The 23,687-nt window shown below is 41.7% G+C and overlaps 1 protein-coding gene and 1 long non-coding RNA gene across 2 annotated transcripts; one reads left to right on the forward strand and one right to left on the reverse strand.

Annotated features, from left to right (window-relative positions):
* Positions 1-4,110: 4,110 nt before the first annotated feature.
* Positions 4,111-7,212, reverse strand: LOC132453763 (uncharacterized). The gene is made up of 5 exons (XR_009524791.1): positions 6,993-7,212; positions 5,768-6,277; positions 5,555-5,586; positions 5,026-5,092; positions 4,111-4,725 (listed from the first exon to the last, which is right to left on the reverse strand). It is a non-coding gene; the product is annotated as an uncharacterized LOC132453763 (long non-coding RNA).
* A 2,716-nt stretch (positions 7,213-9,928) lies between these two features.
* Positions 9,929-13,437, forward strand: LOC132453764 (E3 SUMO-protein ligase ZBED1-like). The gene is made up of 2 exons (XM_060046705.1): positions 9,929-12,071; positions 12,217-13,437. The coding sequence occupies exon 1, from the start codon at positions 10,253-10,255 to the stop codon at positions 11,681-11,683; it is 1,431 nt and encodes a 476-aa protein (XP_059902688.1). The 5' UTR covers positions 9,929-10,252; the 3' UTR covers positions 11,684-12,071; positions 12,217-13,437.
* The last annotated feature ends 10,250 nt before the right edge of the window (positions 13,438-23,687 follow it).

The following is a 23,687-nucleotide window of genomic DNA, read 5'->3' on the forward strand; positions in this document are numbered from 1 at the left end:
AGCTTCTGATCTGCATCTGATACGGATGACTTCATTTTTAGTTATTTTTGTAATGCATTCATCTTTTATTGCTTGAAAAAGTTGTACTGTTTAAGCACTGTTTCTAATGGACCAAGTGGTGGGAGGCTTTGAATGAAGAATAATTTATCTCCCTAACTAATCTTGTCGTTTTTGGCTGAACATAAATCATTAAGTGCTCTTAAGAATACAATTATTCACAACATAGGTTAGGTTTCAGTTCAGAATTTGTTTAATACCATTGTTGTGGTCAAAATATCAATCAACCTACCTAGGTCAAATCTTACACTGGTCTATGAATAAGGCTATATTGTGACACATAGGCAGTCATTTAGGAACAACAATAGTTTTCTGGTTTAATGTCCAACTCCAGACTAGGCCCTACAAGTCCTGATGCCAAACATGAATCAGAATAAGTTCAGGTATTGCACATCTTTAGCAGACCACCCAGAAATCCACTATAATGAAGGAAATCACATCTACTTGATCCACAATTTCCTGGGGATGGACCTTCAGCTATGTCTTTGCTTCACATAATGTAACCAATATTGCCCATCTCCAGTGAGCCGCCCCTATCAATGGCTTGGGGCCTACCCACAAACCACCAAAATGCAGGGTACAACATGGGTTCAACATCCAATTAAATAAAATTCTCTCAAATCTGAGCTTGCGTTGTCAGGGGTACCCCCGACAAAATCTCACTCCAAGGTTTTTTGAAAAGTTGGCAGCTCTGCCGATGGTGTTGGTAGACAGCTGCATAGATTAACATGAGAGTGTTTGTGTTCTGCGACACGCACAAGTAAAAAAAAACACATCAGATAAGCCATCACAGTTGGCTACATCCAGCCTAGTGATAAATATTTAGAGCTAAAACTACAGCTAGGACAAGCCCTGCACTCTGCTTATGCTTATGTTCACCATTTCAGTGACTTTATTTTAGAGAGGTTCACTAGCATTTAATGGAAGTGTAATCAACAGCTGTAGCTTACATGTTGCAAGTGCTGGTGACGACTCATCTATTTTGTTGTAACTTTGCCTTTTAGGTGTGTTGATTCGTGTAAATATGTAGAGGCGACTACAGCGCACATAGATAAAAGAGCACTCTGCACTGCTCCTCTCCTATTTTCTCTTACAAACCAATCCAATCAATCAGCTTGGGTGCAAAAATCACAGAGGGGCAGCCCCAATGTAAAATTAAAACTGAAACTGAAAGAATCAACTGATTGTTGGGCTGCCTCATTATCCTTTCAGCCTGAAAGCCTGCTGAAGGCTGCCCTCTCCATATAAAAACAATTGGACAGCCAGTGCTTTATCAGAAGTATTACCGTTGATCATGAGTAGAGGCCTTGATTGAGTGATAAAAAACTCAGAAACTCAGTTGACGATAGCAAAGACATGACGAATCAGATCCGTCTAGTTAAATACAAACCTTAAAAAAAAATCTAATTATCAACTAGCAAACGCTGAAGGGGATAAAATTGATAATTTCTGGTAATGGGGGACTGCGTTCGCGCTCTCCCCTGATCATGTTGTTCTGAAGAAATAATAGCTATGAATGGCTTCATCGCGCTGCCTGCTCAACCCTGTCTCGTCAAAATTACGTTCCCAGAAAACTATTCGGCATTCTCAATTACGTTTGTCATAAAACGTATTTTGTCCGCGATTACGTTTTATTGAACGTATTGCAAATACATTCGTCCTCAGCCTATTTTTTGCCATTTATTAACCTCTAGGATTATGTTTGGTTGAAACGTATCCCAGATAGGTTAAATGTCAACGTATAGCACATTATTGTCATTAAGGCATATCTCCCTTTCAGGGAACGTTTCATTTAACGTATTTTGTCTGAAAAACGTATCTTGGCCGTGAATACGTTTTATTGAACATATCGCAAATACGTTCGTTGTCAGCCTATTGTTTTGCTATTTATTAACCTCTAGGATTATGTTTGGTTGAAACGTATCCCAGATAGGTTAAATGTCAACGTACAGCACATTATTGTCATTAAGGCATATCTTCCTTTCAGGGAACGTTTCATTTAACGTATTTTGTCTGAAAAACGTATCTTGGCTGTGGATACGTGTTATTGAACATATCGCAAATACGTTCGTTGTCAACCTATTTTTTGCCATTAATTTACCTCTAGGATTATGTTTGGTTGAAACGTATCCCAAATATGTTAAATGTCAACGTATAGCACATTATTGTCATTAAGGCATATTTCCCTTTCGGGAAACGTTTCATTTAACGTTATTTTGTCCCTGATTACGTCTTATTGAACATATTGCAAATAGGTTCGTTCTCAACATTTTTGTTGTTATTTATTTAAGCTACCTCTTGGATTACATAGGCTACATTTAATTGAAACGTATCCTTAATAGGCTATGTTAAATTTCGATAACACATTATTGTCAGTATATAGGCATAGGCCTACCTCTCGGGGAAGCGTACGTTTGATTGTAATGTTAATAGTCCAACGTTATATCAACATGTCACAAGAGGAGAAATTAGCTGCTGACGGGGTAACTGTAGGAGCGGGGGTTGCTTTGTTGATTTCTTTATCTAGGGCTATAGCTGTGGTCAAAGCGGGAATTGTGCGTTGTCTGGGCGGCTGCCTGAACTGAGCTGCAGGAAATTATGTTCACATGTTTCTTCATTAATTCATGAAGGCTATACCGGTGAACGGTGACGTCAGACTCACGCCCACCTACAAACCAATCAATGTCCAGTATCAGCCTGTCCTCTCGGAAAATACGACCACGTAGGTGGTTTGTTCCGCCACAGATTACGACCCGTTGGAATTTATCCAAAACGAGCGAACAAGGCCCCCTACAACATATGCGGGAGGTAATAGGATATTTTTCCGTGAAATGGCGGAGGCGGACAATAGGATATTTTAGTATTTGGGTTTGATAGTTATGACGAAGAATATTTTAGCTCTCGACAGAAAAACATGGTTGCTATGGTTGCTATGGACGCTGAAAAAAGCAGCTCGCATGCCGTTTAAATCATGGCTATAAAATCTTTTTCTTTGCTGATTATGCTATTTTACGTAACCGTGTAACGATATTTAATTTAACAACTTTAAAACAACTTTAAGCCCGGAAGGAAAAGATAATTCACCGCCGGAAGTCGGGAAGGCCCATGCAAGTGAACGGAGCGTTCCACGGCATTGAGAAGAGCCGTTTAGTAAATAAATAAATACATTTATTTATTTATTTATTATACGGAGACCACCAGACTTCCTCGAGGTAACAAGAATGGTTCATTAAATTCAAGATGGGAGAATGGCGATAGGGTGGCGTACGGTCCAAGGCCTTGCGTCTATGAATTTCATTCATAGAATTACCGAGTTGATGGTCAATGGTCAGATACAGATCTTGTTATAACGATAATTGAATAAAAGCTATGGTCAACTTATAATATTATAACTAAAATAATTATATATATATAGATAGATAGATAGATAGAGATGTATAGATATATATATAATGTATATTTTAATATTTAATTAATGAAATAAAATAAAGGCTTTAAACATGTGACATGCCTACGTTTTTTTGCCACGTGACAAAAAACGCGTCACGTGACTCTTACGTTCGCTAAGGTTGTTGTTAGCCCCCTCTGCTCGACATGGCTCCAAACCACGTAGGCGGCAAAGGAGCTGCCTCAATTGTTTTGTTTTTGTCGTAAACTAGGGTCTGCTGGTTAGGAAATATTCCAAGGAGTCCTTCAAAAGGGCACCTTGGAATATGTTTATATTTTCCGCATTTTAGACTTAGAGATTTTATTGATACAGCTTTAACCTATTTGTGAAAGCAAAACACAAAGCTCATTGATTTAACGAGGCAGGGTTATTTTAAACAATTAATTAAGTATCACATGTGTGAGGTCATTCCTCCTCCTGAGTGTGCTTCCTATTTATGTCTGTAGTGTACCCCAATGTCCAGTATAGGGTGACGCAATGCAGCCCGTAAACTAAACAGAAAATAAAAAAATAAACAGGACGTAGGTAGGCCGTCATGAAAAGTTATTTAGTGCGCTGGCAAAACTGCAATGTAACCCAATTTTCAGCAGATCAAATCGATATAGTTTGTTTTTATATAAAGTATATAAAAAGTAGTCGGCTAGCCTTTATGGGTTTTACTCAGCCCGCTCTCATGTGGCACAGGAAGTACTCCTTGGCTTTTAACTGTCCTGACGGAATAGCGACAACATGCGTGTCTACATTGACATTACATCTTCATTCTAGAAAGCCTAATTAGCTAATTTCACTGTAAGGGTTTTATTCAATTCTCTATTGATCATACAATTCAGCAGTATGCAATTTCAACAGTGTTGGAGCTCTTCATTAGGCCTGAGATTAAACCCTATGTGAATAAGATTCACATAGGGTTTGAATGCAGTTGGCTCTTCTGAAGGGTTCGGTGTTAACTTCCCTCTTAACAAATTTGGTACTAAACATAAGCCACTCAATACAGCACACCTGTGTACTCTCAAACATTAAATAGGCTATGTAAAACTATCACAACACTTTTGCTGAGACATTACAGATTGCAACAAGATCACAAGCTCAACACAACATTTTGAACAGTTTGTTTTTATAGATTTTATTATGCGATGAGGCCAGTTAAACATTTTTTACAACATATCGTGTCAAATTATCCCTCCTTCCGCTCAATCTGCTCCTGCAGAGATCCTGGAATGCTGTACATAAAAGCATAAGTTATTGTCATTGTGTGCATCCAGTCTTGCCTTCTGACAGCATTGACATTTTTACATCAGACAAATATTTTTTTATAACTACCTACAAGGTAATATTACAGAATGCCAGAGTAAACAGTCAAGGAAAGGCTGCCAAATTTGTTTAAACTTCTTTGCTTTCCCTGAAATCTCATATCGGATAGGTCAAAACTGGGTTACATACTTCGTAATAATGACTTTTGTCCCTACATCTGGAGGATTTATTGTTCAAGATATTTATTTGACTTATTCATATTAATTTACCTCAGTTGCTGACTCAGGAGCAGCAACGTAAGAGAGGGGCTCCCAGGTGTTCTTCCACTTTATACCACTGTTTCAAAAGAGAGGGGGATAAGACACACATGATACAGTCAGGATCTGCCCAATCACGTACTGCGTTGACAAAACGAAAAACAGAGCATCATATCTAATACCATATGTCTCAGATGGAATAATTTATTTAATCCCAATCATTTTAAATTTGTCCTTGGTCTTATCTAATAATCGTTTTGTTCTTTCACAGCCAACAAATAAATGACAAATAAACTACAAATAAAACTAAAAATACGCCACTGAAAGTAAACTGCTCTGCAATATGAAATTTGAATCCAACCGTAGGTATTCATTCTTGAAGTTATAAACCTATACAAGGTAGAAAGACCTCAGCCTATTCGATCTAAATGGTAGCTTGTCCAACACCATTCATTATGGGTTCCCAAAGTTGACTCACAAATCAACAAATCATACCTGTTAACACACATGTAAGTAGAACATTATTGGACAATAATCCTACCATTTCTTGCAGGGAAGCCACTGAAGAAGAACCTGTAAAAAACAAGAAAATGTATAGGTGATTTTTTACCATTTGAATGACATTTTCTTTCCAACACTTTCCACACATTTTAAACACGTTCCCCATAAAATACTTTTAGTCAAATCTAAGACTTAAATCGACATTATATGACACCTTTCATTAGAATATGAGAAGCTGTTTGCTGAAACTTACCTGGTCTTTTGTCCTTTTAATAATTTTGGAATAAAGATAGGACCCAGAAGCGGCTCTGTCAGCACAATCTTCACACCTTCCACCGATGTCGAATTGTGACACTGTTTGTTAGTGAAATGGCTACATCCTTGATCTGCTGGAGAGAACAGTTATATTAATTTAGATACAGGGAATTGCATTATCACTGTAATAGTCACTTGTCACTTGACAAACAGGCCACAGGCGGTCAGAATGGGCCCGCCCCTTTCCCCCACTCTCACAATCTCGCACAGAGGCCCCACAGGGTTGCATGCTGAGCCCTTTGCTCTACTCTCTGTACATGACTGCGCTCCATCTCACACTACCAACACCATAGTGAATTTCGCATATGATACAACACTGCTTTGGGTTCCTGCATAGGAAGAGCCACAAGAGAAAACTAAATGTGACCACCAGTTCTTCTTTTATATTGCATTGTGCATTTAATGTACTGATGTAATGTGATCATAGGTTTGTGACAACATATATTGCCTGTGTAGCAGGGTTAATGCTTCCCACTTGCCATTGCCAGCGAGATCCTTGCGCTGGCTGTGGTAGTGGGAGCCTTGGTTGGAGTGCTAGAGCTCCCCCTAGCGGAATGCGGGGGTTGTATTGTACGTTGCTGCCTCCTCTCCTCAGTCTATGTATACCCCGGCTGGGAGAGGTAGGTAGTCAGAGCAGTTAAATATGAACCCACACTTTGGCGATGTATTACGGGAGTCTAATTGTACATAATACTGTATTAATACTTTGTATATACTGTTGCTTGTACATATATATATTGTGTTCCTTGGAATCGGTTATTACATTTAAATGGACTTTAGGCTTAGGATCGCTAGCTTGGCTACCATGTGCTTTGGTCGTAGCTACTTAGCTAGCGTGGACTTCGCCAAGAATGTGTACTTCAGCTTGTCTTTCTCTCATGTTAGGCTGCCATTGTGAGGGTTCTCAAAGAGCATTTCCTCTGTTAAATATTCCACCAGGTATGTCACCAAACGCCCATTCAAATATTAATTTGTTTAATGTGATATTTATTTCCATGTAAATGGCTAGTCTATGTATACCCCGGCTGGGAGAGGCTGCCATTGTGAGGGTTCTCAAAGAGCATTTCCTCTGTTAAATATTCCACCAGAATAAACGGCTGGCTGCCAATGGTTCCATCGTGGTCTCAATCACAACGCAACGAGAGAGTACGCAACCGCTACACCTGTAATGCATAATGCTTAGACATGCGTAGTTCTGATGTTACCTCTTGCTCAGAGGGTCTAGCGCTGCAGTGCACTCTGGATATGAATAGGATTGGGTACCGTTTGGGTTTTATCAATACCGGTGCCTTCTCTGTACCTTTTAAACGGTTCCGGTGCTAAAACGGTTCTCGAACCGGTACTTTAAAAAAAATAAAACCCACACACTTGCATGCATGCACACGTTGTCACACACGCTGTTGAATGGCAACGGTGTTTGCTAGCCTACTTTATATGCAAGATTTACGGTTGGCATTAAATCACTCTACTTACACAAAGAGGAAAGGCTGCTGAGTGCTGTGACTGATAAACATATATTTTTCTTTTTTTACAAATAATAAAAATTACTTGCTGAAAGCAGGCAGCTATACTGCTCGCGTTTACACTTGCCTGCATGGCGCAACATTACTGCCAAAGTCATATAACGCAGATGCGTAAGGCAGCCACAGGAGACGCCAACATTGTTTTCAACTGCTCGGTACCGCACCGTATTAAGTCATAAGTTTTGAAAAGAGAGGAAAGTATTTGAAGCGAATAAGCGACTGTTTTTGATTTGTTTATTTGGTTTTGAACAGATAGTTTTTGATGCATGCATCGGCTTTGAGTTAGTTAGTTTGTTACTTTGAAATCACATACGCTCGCAACACGCACAAACACACTCACACACACGTTCATTCATTCACGCACGCACCCACTACAACCTGCCGATCTTCAATCAAAACAACATCAAGTAAGTGATGCCGCAGCACGTCGACAAGTCTGTCCCGAGGCGCCCATAGGCTATGGTTTATATGTTTGAAAGCCGTGACTCTTTTACCAGTTGGCCTGAAATACCACACCTCGCAGTCATGGACTTATAAAGAAAGTCGCATTCGTAGTCGCACCATGTGTGTTTAGAAGCGCAATATAGAAAAGGGTCCCGTCAGTGTCGTGAGTCGCAGCGTTCCGAACATTGTGTGATCAAATACACCGGTATATAAAGAAAATCATATCATAATGAAAATACAAACCGTTATTCGGTGTGAACCAGTAAAGCGCCCAGCACTAACGCAGGTTGACGCCGCAACACCATGGAGGCGGGGCAGGGGGCGTTAAAAAAAGTCAGGCACCGTTATGAGGCAACGAAATGTGTGTTCTTATTCGATCTCGGTACTACCGTTTACGTCTGAGTTTCGGTGCTCAACCCTAGATATGAAGTCAATTTGGGAGACATGTTCATTTAGGATTTTGACACACTTTTCCAATGTACTTAATCAAATATTGTGTAAGAATACATATCAAATATTAGTTATTAGTTTGAGTTACAAACCTGCTCCTTCTTCAGGAACCATTCCCTGCTCCCCCTCCATCCCTACCCCATCAACACTTTGGGTTCCTGTATAGGAAGAGCCACAAGAGAGAACTAAATGTGACCACCAGTTCTTCTTTAATATAACATTGTGCATTACAAATGTACTGATGTAATGTGATCATATGTTTGTGACAACATTTACTGAATGCAATGCAAAATGCTTAGACATGCGTAGTTCGGATGTTACATCTTGCTCAGAGGGTCTAGCGCTGCAGTGCACTCTGGATATGAAGTCAATTTGGGAGTTGTCTTTTCATAAAATTGCAAATTGTATGCCTATACAAATAAGATATATGACACCAAAACATGTAGATTATTTAGATATGATCTTAAGATCATTGACTGATCCTGAAGACATACCTGTCTGATGTTTTCTTTTTCTCCTACTTTTCACCATCTTTTCATCCTTGTTTTCCTTTCTCCCTTCCTGCTCCCTCTCCATCCCTACCACATCACTGCTTTGGGTTCTTGTATGCGGTTAGAGCCACAAGAGATAACCTAATTTGACCAGTTATTTTTTAATGTAGCCAAATCCAAAGAGGATGCACCATGCTGTACCTAAACACTCCCCATAGCTGAGTAGCAGAATTCAATTATAGTTCAAGTGTCACAAGGTATGTTAAATCAATCATAACAAAGAATACAGATAATAATAATAAACAATCAAGACATGTTCATTTAGGATTTTGACACACTTTTCCAATGTACTTAATCAAATATTGTGTAAGAATACATATAAAATATTAGTTATTAGTTTGAGTTACAAACCTGCTCCTTCTTCAGGAACCATTCCCTGCTCCCTCTCCATGCCTACTCCATCAACACTTTGGGTTCCTGTATAGGAATATTAAATTACAGTTCAAGTATCACAAGGTATGTTAAATCAATCATAACAAAGAATACAGATAATCATAAACAATCAAGACATGTTCATTTAGGATTTTGAAACAGACTTTTCTAATGTACTTAATCAAATATTGTGTAAGAATACATATAAAATATTAGTTATTAATTTGAGTTACAAACCTGCTCCTTCTTCAGGAACCATTCCCTGCTCCCCCTCCATCCCTACCCCATCACCACTTTGGTTTCCTGTATAGGAAGAGCCACAAGAGAAAACTAAATGTGACCATTTATTTATTAACATAGCATTATAATTAAAAAAAACTTAAGTTCTGCAATTATAGTTTAAGTGCTAAAGACACAAAGTACCTTGGTCATCCTGTTCCACTACATCGTAATTCCCGTCCTCATACGGGATAATGTCAGGCACCACAAACTCTATGTCTGTTGAGGCAGAAGAGAAAATAGAACTGAAATTACAGAGAAACAGACGATTTCTTACGCAATAAGTCCAAAGACGATGCGCCAAGCTGTGCCTAAAAACACCCCATAGCTGTAATAAAATCAATGCATGCCACGATCTTGCCTCCTACAAATTAAAGAGCAGTCAGGAATCTATTTCAATAAAAGAGAGGCTTTCAATGTAATTTGTGACAGCCCAGATATCTAGTGTATGATTCAATCACAGTTCAAGTATCACAATTAGGGGTGTAAAAAAAAAATGATACGTATCGATATCCGTTTTTAGCTTGTAAGATACGACTACATCGATGCGTGAAGTCCCGCATCGGTTTTAAAATGACACGAATCGGTTGGTGCCCCGATTTAAAAGTTATGAACCGATTCACAAGTGTTTTTCTCTACGTTAAGTTGCTATCCGAAACCCTCACTCACTGACTTGGTGCATTTGAGCTCAGTCACAACAATGACAGCCTGTCATTGGCCAAAGCCCGCATACCATAAGCCTATCAGGCGTGCCGCTATCCCTTTGAATAACGCAACATATGTTGACATTAAGTCTGTAGTGAAATGATGTCTGACCACAGCGAACCCATTTTCAATGCGCCATCGACCCTCCGATCAAAAGTTTGGAAGACATTTGGCTTCTTTAAAAAAGAAGGTAAACTTGATAAAAGTGAAGCCGTATGTAAAATATGTAGGGCAGCAATTAAGTACACTGGCAGTACTACAAATCTCAGCACACACATCTCGAGACGCCATGCCAGTGATGTTGAACTTGATGCCAGCACTGCATCGACCAGCAGCAGCACCAGCATAACCCCAGACTACAGAAATATAACTCTGTTTCTCACTCAATCACAACTGAGTTACAATTCAGCGAGGGCTAAGTCAATAACGATGCGTGTGGCTCGTTTCATCGCCATGGACCTAAGGCCATACAGCGTCGTTGAAAATGACGGATTTCGCGAACTGCTTAGAGAATTAGAGCCGAGGTACAAGATACCAAGCAGACAGCATTTCAGCGAAACGTGCATACCCGAGCTGTACAAAAAAACTAAAACTGACCTTAAGGCTAAGCTCTCAAGTGCAGAACGAGTGGCAATAATTACAGATGCCTGGACATCACGTGCAACGGATTCATACATTACGATAACCGTGCATTATGTTAATCTGGATTGGGAGTTGGCAAGCTATGTTTTACAGACGAGAGTCTTCAATGAGTCACACACGGGGAAAAACATCGGGGCTTTATTGAAAGAGGCATGTCTTGAGTGGAACATAGAGGATAAAGACCCAGCACTGGTGACTGACAACGCGAGAAACATGGTTGTGGCGGGAGCAGAGGGCGAGATGTCCCCTCACCTTTTTTGCTTCACGCACACATTAAATCTGGCTGCCCAGAAGGCCTTGCATGTGACCACTGCTACGAAGGTGCTTGGGAAAGTGAGGAGGGTGGTTGGATTTTTCCACCGTAACATAGCGGGTGCTGAACTACTGCGACAAAAACAACAGCAAATGGCATTGCCCTCCCACAAGCTCATCAATGACGTTACTACCCGGTGGAACAGTTCCCACGACATGCTCGAACGTTTTTTGGAGCAACAATCGGCAGTTTTTGCCACACTTATGTCAAGGGAGCTCAGAAAAGGAGAAGATGTAAGCGCTCTTACTGAAGGAGACCTCAGCAATGCTGAGGACATGGTGAAAGTGATGGCACCTGTCAAAGTTATCACCACAGTTATGTGCGAAGATGAGCAGCCCACAATTTCGTTGATTGCCCCCTTCAAAGCAAAACTAAAGAATCACTTTGAGGCCACTACTGAGGACACAGGGCTCATTAAGGATATGAAGAAGGTGTTCCTCGAAGATTTTGTTAAGCGGTACACAAACATTGAAGACCTGTTGTGTACTGCATCAGCTTTGGATCCACGCTTCAAAACCCTGCCTTTCCTCAGTGACCGTGAGACCGAGAGGATCTTCTTGTCCATTACAGATTAAGCTACAAACCTGCATGATAAGGCAAGCTAAAGCTACCCCTCCCCTTTACAAATTAACTGTCTAAATACACAATATTTTTTGCATTATTGTTATAGTATTGTCTATTCTTTCCTCTCGTCATTATTGCAGTCATATTGTTGAGTGTCAGTCAATGATGGGCTACTGCATTGAACTAGACAACTAGTTAATCAAAAATGTTTGTTTTCTGTGATGATAAACATCTACCTAGTCAGTGGTTACTCATCAATAATCATCCCTGTTATTTTGTACTATTACTACTAGAAAGTAGAGGAGAGCCAACCCAGTCCGAGTGATATTCAAGAGCCAGATCAGAGAGACCCAACATCCGTCCAGTCCAGCCCAGTCCAGGTCCATGAAGAACCAAGAGGTGCGTTTTTGCATTCTGCATTTACATTTAACACTGCTGCTGCTACATTTAAAGTAATGTTTAATGGTATGGTAAATGTTATCAACTGTCATCATGGCAATACCAAATGAGTGGCTTAATATACTGTAATTGTGTTGCATGTCAGGTGATTGTCCTCCTTGTAAAAATAGGAAAAGTACAGCACTGGACCAGCTGTTTGGAGAAACATATGTGGTAAGACCATCAAGAAGCTCCAGGGAGAAGGTCAGCGAGGAAATCCTGAGGTACAGAGAGAGAAACCTTTTGCCCATGAATGGCAATCCACTGGAGTGGTGGAGAGCACAGGTGGACTTACCATTGTTGTCAGATATTGCAAAAAGATACCTCTGCATACCAGCTACAAGTGTAGCATCAGAAAGAGTTTTCAGTACCGCAGGAGATATTGTTTCCTCTCAACGCAGTGTACTTAGGGGTGACCATGCCGATCAATTGATTTTTCTCAAGAAGAATCTTAAAAAACTCAAGCACAAATGAATTATTAGGAGGTAGCTAAAGGATATCAGCATACACTAAATGTCCTACAAGAACATACATCTAACTAAAAGAGGAAACTGAATCTAAAAAAAAGGGATTGTATTAGTTCTACTTATATATATTTTTTTTCTCCTTATGCTGTGTTTGGCAGCAATTTGGGCCATTACATTAAAGTAATAATCTAGGCCAGGATGGCGGTTTTGGTTTAAACAAAATTAGATATTTCCTATTGCTGCTTCTTACAGTTCACAGCTTTACTTCGTGTTTGCAGTGATATTTCCTAGCTTCTTACAGTTCGCAGCTCTATTTGTGTTCTCAGTGAAAGGTTGCACATGTATTAATTGGTATAATGATACCTTATCTTGAGTCTGTATGATTTGCAGAGGCACTTAATTTGCAGAAGCATTTATTCTAAATATGAGAAAAGGCCAAGGCCTAGCTCTGTTTTATTTTATTTTTGTATTGTCATCCATCAACAAGGGACTTCTTTGGGTATAGAAAATATATTTTATTTTACTATTTTATTTAATATTTAAATATTTTTTTTTTGTATTTCCTTATGGTGTATTTATTTGGCTGCAATGTGTGCCATTACTGAAATGTATTATTTTTTTGTATATGTGAGACAAACTACATACAGACTAATTTCACAATAAAATGTTTGTTCATATTCATTGAACAAATGAAAAGAACTCATTCAGAATATTTTCAATTATTGAACTGCATCGAATCGCATCGCATCGAATCGCACTGAATCGTTTTTTAACAACATGCATATTTTCTTATATCGTATCGTGACCATGTATCGAGATACGAATCGGATCGTTTTTTTCATGAGAGATTTACACCCCTAATCACAATGTATGATAAATCAATCATAACAAGGAATACAGATAAACATAAACAATTAAGACATGTTAATTAAGAATTTTTAATCAGACTTTTCTAATTTACTTAATCAAATATTGTGAAAGAATACATATCAAATATTAGTTATTAGTTTGAGTTACAAACCTGCTCCTTCTTCAGGAACCATTCCCTGCTCCCTCTCCATCCCTACTCCATCACCACTTTGGGTTCCTGTATAGGAAGAGCCACAAGAGAAAACTGAATGTGACCATTTATTTAATCTCTGCAGCCCCTGCCTGAACTCTCTTCATTTGAATGCCTTGCTTTTAAATGTAAGCCCCCTTCCTCTGTGCTGTTCCTCCTTATTTACCGACCACCAAAACCGAACACATCTTTCATCCCTGAGATGTCAAATCTTCTCACAACTTTCTGCACATCCTCTGCCGACGTTATCATTTTAGGTGATATGAACATCCACGTTGATACCCCCTCCTGCCGCTTTGCTGCTGAATTTCTTCAGCTATTGGACTGCTTTAATTTAAAGCAACTTGTTGATGTCCCCACACACACTAGGGGGCACACTTTGGACCTGGTCATCACAAACTCTGCCCCTCTCACAAACCTGCAGGTGTATGACCTTGGTGTCTCTGACCACAAGATCATTTCTATGGAGTTGCCATCCTCATCCAGCCTCTCCAAGCCTAGACGAAATATCAGTTTTAGAAATCTCAAAAACATTAACCAAGAACACCTGTCAGCAGACTTTCAGCATCTCTCCACACTTTTCTCATCAGCCGACGAAGCAGTGGACTACTACAACAGCCATCTGAGTAGCCTCCTGGATCACCATGCACCTGTTAAAACCAGAGCAGTCACCTTCACCCGCCCAGCTCCCTGGTTTTCAGATGGGCTGCGGAAGATGAAGGCAGCAGGGCGAGTCCTTGAGCGGCGATACAAAACATCTGGCCTCACTGTTCACAATCAAATCTACCGGGAGCACCAACTACAGTATTCAAAGTCCCTTCGCGGCCGCAGGTTGCGCCAGAAATTGGTTCCGGGAAGAAGTAGTCCAGCGTCCTTAACAACCAGACCGTTACCGGTGTTTAAAGACAGGCTGACCATTAGAGACAAGTGGCTCAAAAGTGGGTCAGGTCAATCAACAACAGCGGAGGAGCTATGATGCCAATTTTAAAATAATGGTTGTCAATAAGGCAGAGTCAAGTAACAACTGCCAAGCTGCCAAGAAGTTTGGGGTCACGGAGAGTAACGTAAGAAGATGGCGAGCACCAAAATAATGTCTCAAAGACGTCAACAGTCAGCGCAAATCCTACCGTGGTCCTCAAAGTGGCCGTTTCAGTGAGGTTGACCGGAGAGTTTTTGAATACGTCAGAGAAAACGCGCTTTAGGCAGAGCCGGTGGCGGAGCAGCTGGGGAGCGATGACAGCGAGAGCAAACACAGCGGGGCAGAGGACGTGTGTGAGCGATAGAGAGAGATCGGAGGAGAAGTTTGGCGAATTTTAGTTAAGTTTAGTTAAATAAGTGGCCTGTTTTTTTCTATGTTATTTAAAAATGTTCCCAATGTTGCTTGATTATTGCTTGATATTAATTTTGAATCATACTGTACATATTTTGCCTTGAAAGTGCCGTGGCCTTTACTGGCATTATTATTATTGTCATTAATATAACAAGTGTTTAATTCACTGTTCTTTGTTCTGCAAATCTTTTTTCGAAATGTTTGTGTTGATAAACGGGGGGTCGTCTTATAATCAGGGTTGTCTTATATTCGGACCAATACGGTAGTTAAAATGAGCACACCAAGTTCATCATCCAAACCTTCTTGACATTTCCAAGCAGAACGATGCCCTGACCTTTGCAGAAATCCATGGCTCGCACAGAGATGTGAGACGAGTGATTGTCCAGCAGGAGCAACACTTTTCTTTCTGGACTAACCTTTGTGTGCTTTGCAAAGTGACCAAGAAAGTATAAGAAATCATCTTCCTGCATCCAGCCTGATTGTTGGCACTGCCAGCACTACCCAATGGCCCGGACTGCACAAAGTGTTGCTTATAGTCATGGGAACACAAAGAACGGTGGAATTGAATTCCCGAGAGCTTGCACAGCGTACGCAACTGACACTAAAGTCCCTCTCTCTCCCGACGTCATGGCTCCCACCTGTTTGAGGCCCCGGCGCGCTACCACTCTGGATGGTGCTTGCACTGTTGTGATGCCTGTCTCATCCATGTTCCAGATGTCGGCACCGTCAAAGTTGTTATTTGTTATTGCCTCGGCCAGGTTACTGAAAAAGAGCATGACATTCGCCCTGTTGAATGACGTGGCTCTTGAAAGGCTTGTTGCCTGTGGACTTCTTATTGAGAGCCTGGGGCTCCGCTTTAGAAAGGTGCTGAACCAGTCAGGCCCAGCCATCTTCTTGTTATCCCAGGTTGTCGGATGCTGAATTTGGAAATGTATTGCAAGCTGAAAGGCAAACCTTCTGACCTATGCAAAAGCATAACAGGAAGTCTGAGTTAGGAAACACATTTTTGTTGATTGTCTTAATTCATATGTTGGTATTTATTAAACATTTAATTGAGTTTGCATGAAAGGTCCAATACAAATTAAGAGGTCTTGACTCTTGCCTATCCTACCCTATTCTCAACTATCATGCTTGCCTCACGTGGAGTTAGCCCATAGTAAATGTCAGCGGCCTGGCATATATAGTCGGCCAATAAGTCCTCCTGCTCTCTGCTGAAGACCAGGTGTGGACTCACGTACCCTACTCGGGGAAGCTCCTGCGATCCCTGGGCTTTTAGTTGATTCAGCTTCTGCCAATATCTATTTAGGGTAACATGGCAGATGCCATGTTTTTTTGCCACTGCCCTGACTGATGATCCATTTGTGACCTCCTCTGTTGCTCTCTCAAGTAACTTTGCTTCCACGCCACGATTCGTTTTTCTCACCCATGTTCTAGGCATTCTGTAGGATTATTAAAATCACAAAAAATATCTACTTTGAATGCAAGGGTATGGTTGTAAAAAAAAAATTATCTAGCTATATTAGCATGGTGCTTTGACATTAGCAAGAGATATACACCATTCTTTACTACAGAATCTATAGTTTGACCTGATATAACTCATACAACTTTATCTAGAACGGTAAAAGTACTAGAAGAAAAAGTAAATTTTTCTTCTAGAAGGAGCAAATTTAGTTTTTTTCCCGTAGCTCCACGAAAAATAGCTCCATCGACTGGAAAATTTTCATGTGTGATCAAAGAGGAGTTCTGAAGAGACTGGCAGTGTCACATGGCTCATTTATGATCCCTGATTGGTCGAACTGGTTGTGTTACAACTCTCCCCGTGTTACTTCCATCCCCGGTTTCCCCTATCTATCGGCTCTCTTTAAGAAAAAAACCAAAGAGGCCTAATTCCCTCTCTCTCTCTGTCAGATAATGTCACCCGTAGTGTTTGAAACTATTACAGCAACAGGAGACAGCAGCAGAGATACATTTTCAAACGATTGTACTTCCGGCTTTGGGTGTGTCCCTTTACCAACTGACGTCACAGCCATCAGGGTTACAGATGTGTCATACCTGGAAAATTCCCAACTAGGTCTTTGCGATGTTTTCCCCAGGGGTTGGATGTTATAGTATCACAAGTTATTTATTTTTTATGGGATTGTTAAATATTTTGCCCATTCTCTTTCATGATTAAAGATACCTACACCACACACACACACACACACACACACACACACACACACACACACACACACACACACACACACACACACACACACACACACACACAGAGAGAGAGATTTGGGGCTATAAATATATTTATGTACGGTTTAGGATGTTATTGTATTGCCCTTTTGTACCAATAACAGTCTATTTTTGTATTATATTTGGCTGTTTATGTGCTGTGTCACTGTAGATGGCTTCTTTTAACCCAAAGAGTCTGTAGGAGGCACTGGCTGGTTAGGTGAAGCAGCAATAAGGCGCCGTCGAAGACGGCGACGCCTGGTGCACGGGCCATCATCAGGCGACCCCCAGATCCCCAACCCACCCCACATTAAACGCCCAATACCCATCACAGAACTCAAAACAGACCCAGTAATTCAGTAAAGAGAGAGATATAGAGCAGGTAAACCATGTTAAGTAACATTGGAACGTTTGGCTTCATTCTACAAGACATTATAACTATGTTTTATCAATCCGGTAAGTATATAACCTATCTCAGAATTAACGGGTTGACCCCCGTCCCTTAACGGGATGACCCCCGTCTCTTCAGAAAATCTCGTGTAGGGAGACACTTCTGAACTGCCTGCCAAGCGAGATCTCTATATGCATTGAACAAAAATGGCGAATTGACATTTCTCCACACCCTAAGGCAGCTGGCTTCAGCCAGCGCGCCAACAGTAACCAGTCTTGACCGTTCGGGGCTCAAACAACTCTCCACAAAGGCTCGGTCTACCCGACCAACATCCCGCCACTTTCCAGACTTTACAAAGGTCACCACCCTTTCATATAGCAGAGGTCTCTTCTCTGCATGAGGTCTTTTTAGGCACGGTCTTAACCCCACTTTCCTTAGGACTTGATGGCGTGGATGATCGTTTGCGTGATCTTTTGAAACGTACTTGCAAAACGTGGGATGGACTGCAGTAGGCAGCGCGATGAAGCCATTCATAGCTATTATTTCTTCAGAACAACATGATCAGGGGAGAGCGCGAACGCAGTCCCCCACTACCAGAAATTATCAATTTTATCCCCTTCAGCGTTTGCTAGTTGATAATTAGAATTTTTTTGAAGGTTTGTATTTAACTAGTCGGATCTGATTCGTCATGTCTTTCCTATCGTCAACTGAGTTTCAAATCATGACGATTTTTTTATCACTCAATCAAGGCCTCTACTCATGATCAACGGTAATACTTCTTATAAAGCACTGGCTGTCCAATTGTTTTTATATGGAGAGGGCAGCCTTCAGCAGGCTTTCAGGCTGAAAGGATAATGAGGCAGCCCAACAATCAGTTGATTCTTTCAGTTTCAGTTTTAATTTTACATTGGGGCTGCCCCTCTGTGATTTTTGCACCCAAGCTGATTGATTGGATTGGTTTGTAAGAGAAAATAGGAGAGGAGCAGTGCAGAGTGCTCTTTTATCAATGTGCGCTGTAGTCGCCTCTACATATTTACACGAATCAACACACCGAAAAGGCAAAGATACAACAAAATAGATGAGTCGTCACCAGCACTTGCAACATGTAAGCTACAGCTGTTGATTACACTTCCATTAAATGCTAGTGAACCTCTCTAAAATAAAGTCACTGAAATGGTGAACATAAGCATAAGCAGAGTGCAGGGCTTGTCCTAGCTGTAGTTTTAGCTCTAAATATTTATCACTAGGCTGGATGTAGCCAACTGTGATGGCTTATCTGATGTGGTTTTTTTTACTTGTGCGTGTCGCAGAACACAAACACTCTCATGTTAATCTATGCAGCTGTCTACCAACACCATCCGTCAAGTCTCTCAGCCCCCATGGCCCGATTCCATTGCTCTATCATCGTTTCACACTGTGACCATCGGAACACACAAAATGATTGCCTAGTTTGACACCGGCATAATTGCACACAAACACTATGTGCAATCTTACAATTGCTTTTAAGATGCACTATAGCATGATAAACTAACATTCAAAACATGTTTGATAAGCAAATTGGAGACAAAAAGTGTTATGTCTGAATCAAGGTCATCCGTTAAAGGGGACTAAAGGCGCGTTCACTCTCCTGGTGATAACGAGACGGCTCGCCAGTGATGACGCTCACGCTTACGCGTGTTCCCGACAGCGACAGTTCATGTGCACTTGGGAAACAGACTCTATAAGACGCACCGCTGTGCGTCTTATAGAGTAAATATATAAAGTTAATAAAATATGAGAAAAATAACACGACCAATATCAAATGGTTGAAAGTAAGTCTTGTTGAGATAAATAAAAAGCTTTCAACGGGCAGGATAGAAATGGCGGGAAACAGACTCTATTAGTCGCACCGCTGTGCGTCTTATAGAGTAAATATATAGAGTAAATATATAAAGTTAATAAAATATGAGAAAAATAACACGACCAATATCAAATGGTTGAAAGTAAGTCTTGTTGAGATAAATAAAAAGCTTTCAACGGGCAGGATAGAAATGGCGGCAGAGAGGTGGGCTCGTGGGGGCTCCTCTGGGGGGGCCTGAGGGTCTTCCAAGGGTGGGGCCCCGGGCTCTGCTGCAGCAGCACCACCTGTGGCAGGTGTAACGGGTCCCAGGTGGGATCGCCGTGGACAGATTATTGATAACTGAAACAAAGAGAAAAGAATGCTGACACGGGAGACGTGACTTGTCTTTTCAGATCCTCATTAGTTATATTTATTCATTTAACTTCTCAATTTACTGAAGGTTACTGTTTATCTTCACATTGTCCATACATTTTAAACTCAGCATCATATTACTGCATATGTTGTCTAATTAGACATATTTTCCATGTTCTTAAAACAAACCAAAATACACAAAAAATACTCTCAAAACACACCTTTTCTCACAGTGTTGTTCTTTCATCTCTCTTGTCTCTGATACAATAAACAGTTTGTACAAAGTGCAGCTTTAATGCTCTTAAAACCCATTAGGTTTTACTGGACTAGTATTTTTAACAGTACCTACCTTGTAAACTATATCAAACATTTTCTTATTACTGAACTTCAAATAACTTTTCTTAAGTTGTCTTAAGTTGTTGGAATTCTTGAAGTTGGCGTGCCAACCCGAGCCGTCTGAGCTCCTGGTCACTCCCCCATGCTGATGCCAAAGCGTATGCCTGTGTGATGCCCACTAATGTGTGCCCACATTTGTGTATATTAAGTTTTTATATACTACACCATTTTATATTATTAAGACACTTTATTTCCTACTAAATTGATCTTATTTTGTATGAGCAATTTCTTTTATAGTTTTACATTTTCACAATGCAAGTGCACTATCCTGCCAGTAGGAGGCACAGTAATATTGTGGTTTGCCTGAATCCCCGTGAGATCCTCATAACCAGGGGCGTTGCGAGGTAGTGTGGGGGCCCCAAGCAAGAATTCTTAGGGGGCCGATTGTTGACGGGGGGGGGGGGGGGGGGGGGGTTCGGAGCGATTGTTGACGGGGGGGGGGGGGGGGGGGGTACGGAGCGATTGTTGACCCGGGGGGGGGGGGGTGAAGACGTGGCTGATAGATGAACTTTTTTTTTTTTTTTGGGGGGGGGCTTTTGGGGGCCCTAGTAGTGGCCCGGGGCCCCAAGCAATTGCCTGGTATGCCTAATGGGACGCGGCGCCTCTGCTCATAACTAATGAGGATCTGAAAGACAAGTCACGTCCGTGTCAGCATTCTTTTCTCTTTGTTTCAGGTGGGTTATGTGTTTAAAATGTAAAACAAGTTGATGTTAGTGATTGGAGAATGTGTAGTGCAATGTTTTAGTAAAGTATGAGTGTGAAAATGAGTACATGTGAAGCTAGTAAGGTCCGACGCTCGCCGAGAGATTTGTAATGGCGGCGCCATTTGAAGTCTTACCGTTAAGCAAGTAGCTTTAAGCTAGTACAGACCATGCTCGTCTCTACCTTTTTTGTTTTATTGTAATTACACCACACGTGGCTTACTTCTTGACATTTTGTAAAGTGTTAAAATGTTTATTGATTGTTGTAAAGCACTTTAAAGATACTGCTAAAAACGGGTGTGAGAAAAGCTGTGAGTCCGACACTATGGGTGTGTTGGCATGTCAGCGTCAGGGTCGATTGGTTGACACAAAGTATTGCTTTTTACTTGGACTGGAAGGAAGTTCAAATGGACAGTTGGGTTGGTTGAAGGAGCGAGGGAAAGACACGTAATGCATAGGAACGCAGGACGGTAGGAATCAAACCTAGGAAGCTGGAAGGCGGATATGCCCGTGCGCTTGGCACACTAGCAGGTTTTGCAACCCACAAGTTACGTTGTTATTGAATGGAACATGAACCACTTCATGAATTAGTTAATATTTTGGGAGGTTGCCTGGGTTACCTATGCTCCGCCTCCGGCTGCCAGGCGACTGCGGGGAGGGCGAGGGGCTGGGGCCCCTCAGGCCCTCTCTGATGGGACTGAGGGCCGGGTTCTTTGAAGCGTACTCCCTATGGCCGTACAGGGAGCGGTCCACCACCTTGGACCCCCACCCACGGTCCTTCTGTGGAGGAGGAGAGACAGCCAGGTCAGTACCTCTAACAGACACCGCTACCTCAGTTTGTTCATTCACTTCTTTAAATGGTTATCTTTTCACTATGGGAATAGGTGGGAATTCCTCAGCTGTCCGAGCAGGCGGCGTCGACGGCACCGACAAACAAATTCTACTCACGCAAACGGTGTCAATTCGTCATTAGCTCGGATTGAAATATTTGAACTTTTCCGAGATTTCTGGCTTGATGCCGAAGCACAAAAGTATATTTCACGCGGCGACAGAGTTATGCCAGAGGAATATTCGCTCGGCTCTTGGTGTGAAGGCACCTTTACACTTCCATTGGCTGACAAATGATCGACTCAAAAATGGTGGGATAATAAGTGCGTCGCGGGAGGACAATAAACCATTCTTCTCCCCCCCGTGCAGGATCACATACGCAAAACTAAAAAGGCACGGAGGCAGGAAGTGTGGAGCCAATAACGGCAGGCGAGGTACCGTCAAACTAAAATTGCGTGTCAATTTTACGATGTTTTCAATGGCTCCAACTCTGCACACTATCTAAGACAAGTCAACTGTTTTCAGCTGCCGTGAATACCTTCATGGAACTGATACTCTGCAGCTGGTCAGCAGCTGGGGGCTTTGCATGTGCGCTCCGTGTTTAATCTGGGCCGCTCAGCCTGGTCTCCCATGGTTTCATCCACTAGTAGTGTGACCAACTAGCTTGTAGTGTTCGCATAGATCCACGTTTGAGAGGTGGAGGTGCTGCCTGCGTGGGGTTGTTTATACACACAGATCGGACTCACTCAGATACAAAATCCAATTCCTTCCTGATCCCAGATGACTGAAAATCAGACTGACCTGACTGAAAAATGTTTCCCACAATTGGGGAATTTCTACTGAAAGAATAGAGGATTTTCTCTGATCAAACTTGCATACGTATTTCCGATCTGAGGTATCCGTTGCCATTTTAGTCAAAGCTGTGGCATCATTACTATCCTGTAGAATCAGGGACATGTTGTTGCGTGCCACCAGGAGGACACGCCAGAGGAGAAGCCATCAGTGGACATGCTGGACGTCAATGGGCTGAAGGATGACGAGCTCAAGGCCTCACTGCTCAAGCATGGGCTCAACGCTGGACTCATTGTTGGTTAGTTCACTTTAAGGCAGGGGCGGACTGGCCATCGGGAATACCGGGGCCAGTCTAGAGTATTTTAGGCCGATGGCCTAAAATACTATTATGTACCGGCCCACGCCCATCATCGCATCAGCCCTACAATGGTTAACACAGTGGCACAAGCGTAATTTTCTCCAAGAGCTATACCTATCTAATCGCACTGACTGACTTTTATACTGCTACTCGCAATTGGTCTTCACACTCATGGTGACTTTTTAGATTTTTTTTTAAGTGTCTTCTAATATGTGTTTTACAGACTTCGGAAGTCCAAAGTAAGAAAAGATCTCCACCTTATTAATAAACACCTCTAAATTGGTTCTTACACAGCCGAAGTGTTCTCAGCTGTGCGGATTGAGGTAGAGAATTTGGATTTGCATACATACACGCAACGCGGCACCCAGTTCTACGCATGCGCTCAACCCATGAGGAGAAAGGGATTGTTAGCGGCGAATGTCTCCAGCTTGAGACCCGCTGAGGGACCACCGCCGGAGGCGGAGGTGCCTAAGCGCTGCCCGGCAACGATCCCTTTCTCCTCCTTGTCGTGGTTCAGTCTACTTCACATTGATGAGGACGTTGAAGAACCAGGAACGTCGGAGAACCCAACGCGGTCGTTTGAGATTCATAATATTGGCTCACTCATCTTTTGGCCGTTATAATATATATTATATGATATAGTTATCTATGTAGGCTATATGATAATATTTAGATATAGAGCTCCAGGACTCCCGTGTGTTCTAGAATATTTACAGAACACAGCTAAAGGCTGTGTGCGCCTCGCCATTGCGATACATCCACTGTAAACAGAGCGAATGGTACCGTGGCTGCAAGCTGCTCAGGGCCACACCCCCACCCTCCTCCTTGACCCGCCTCGCT

The sequence above is a fragment of the Gadus macrocephalus genome, chromosome 3 (genome assembly GCF_031168955.1).
Source record: "Gadus macrocephalus chromosome 3, ASM3116895v1".
Classification (NCBI taxonomy): Eukaryota; Metazoa; Chordata; class Actinopteri; order Gadiformes; family Gadidae; genus Gadus; species Gadus macrocephalus.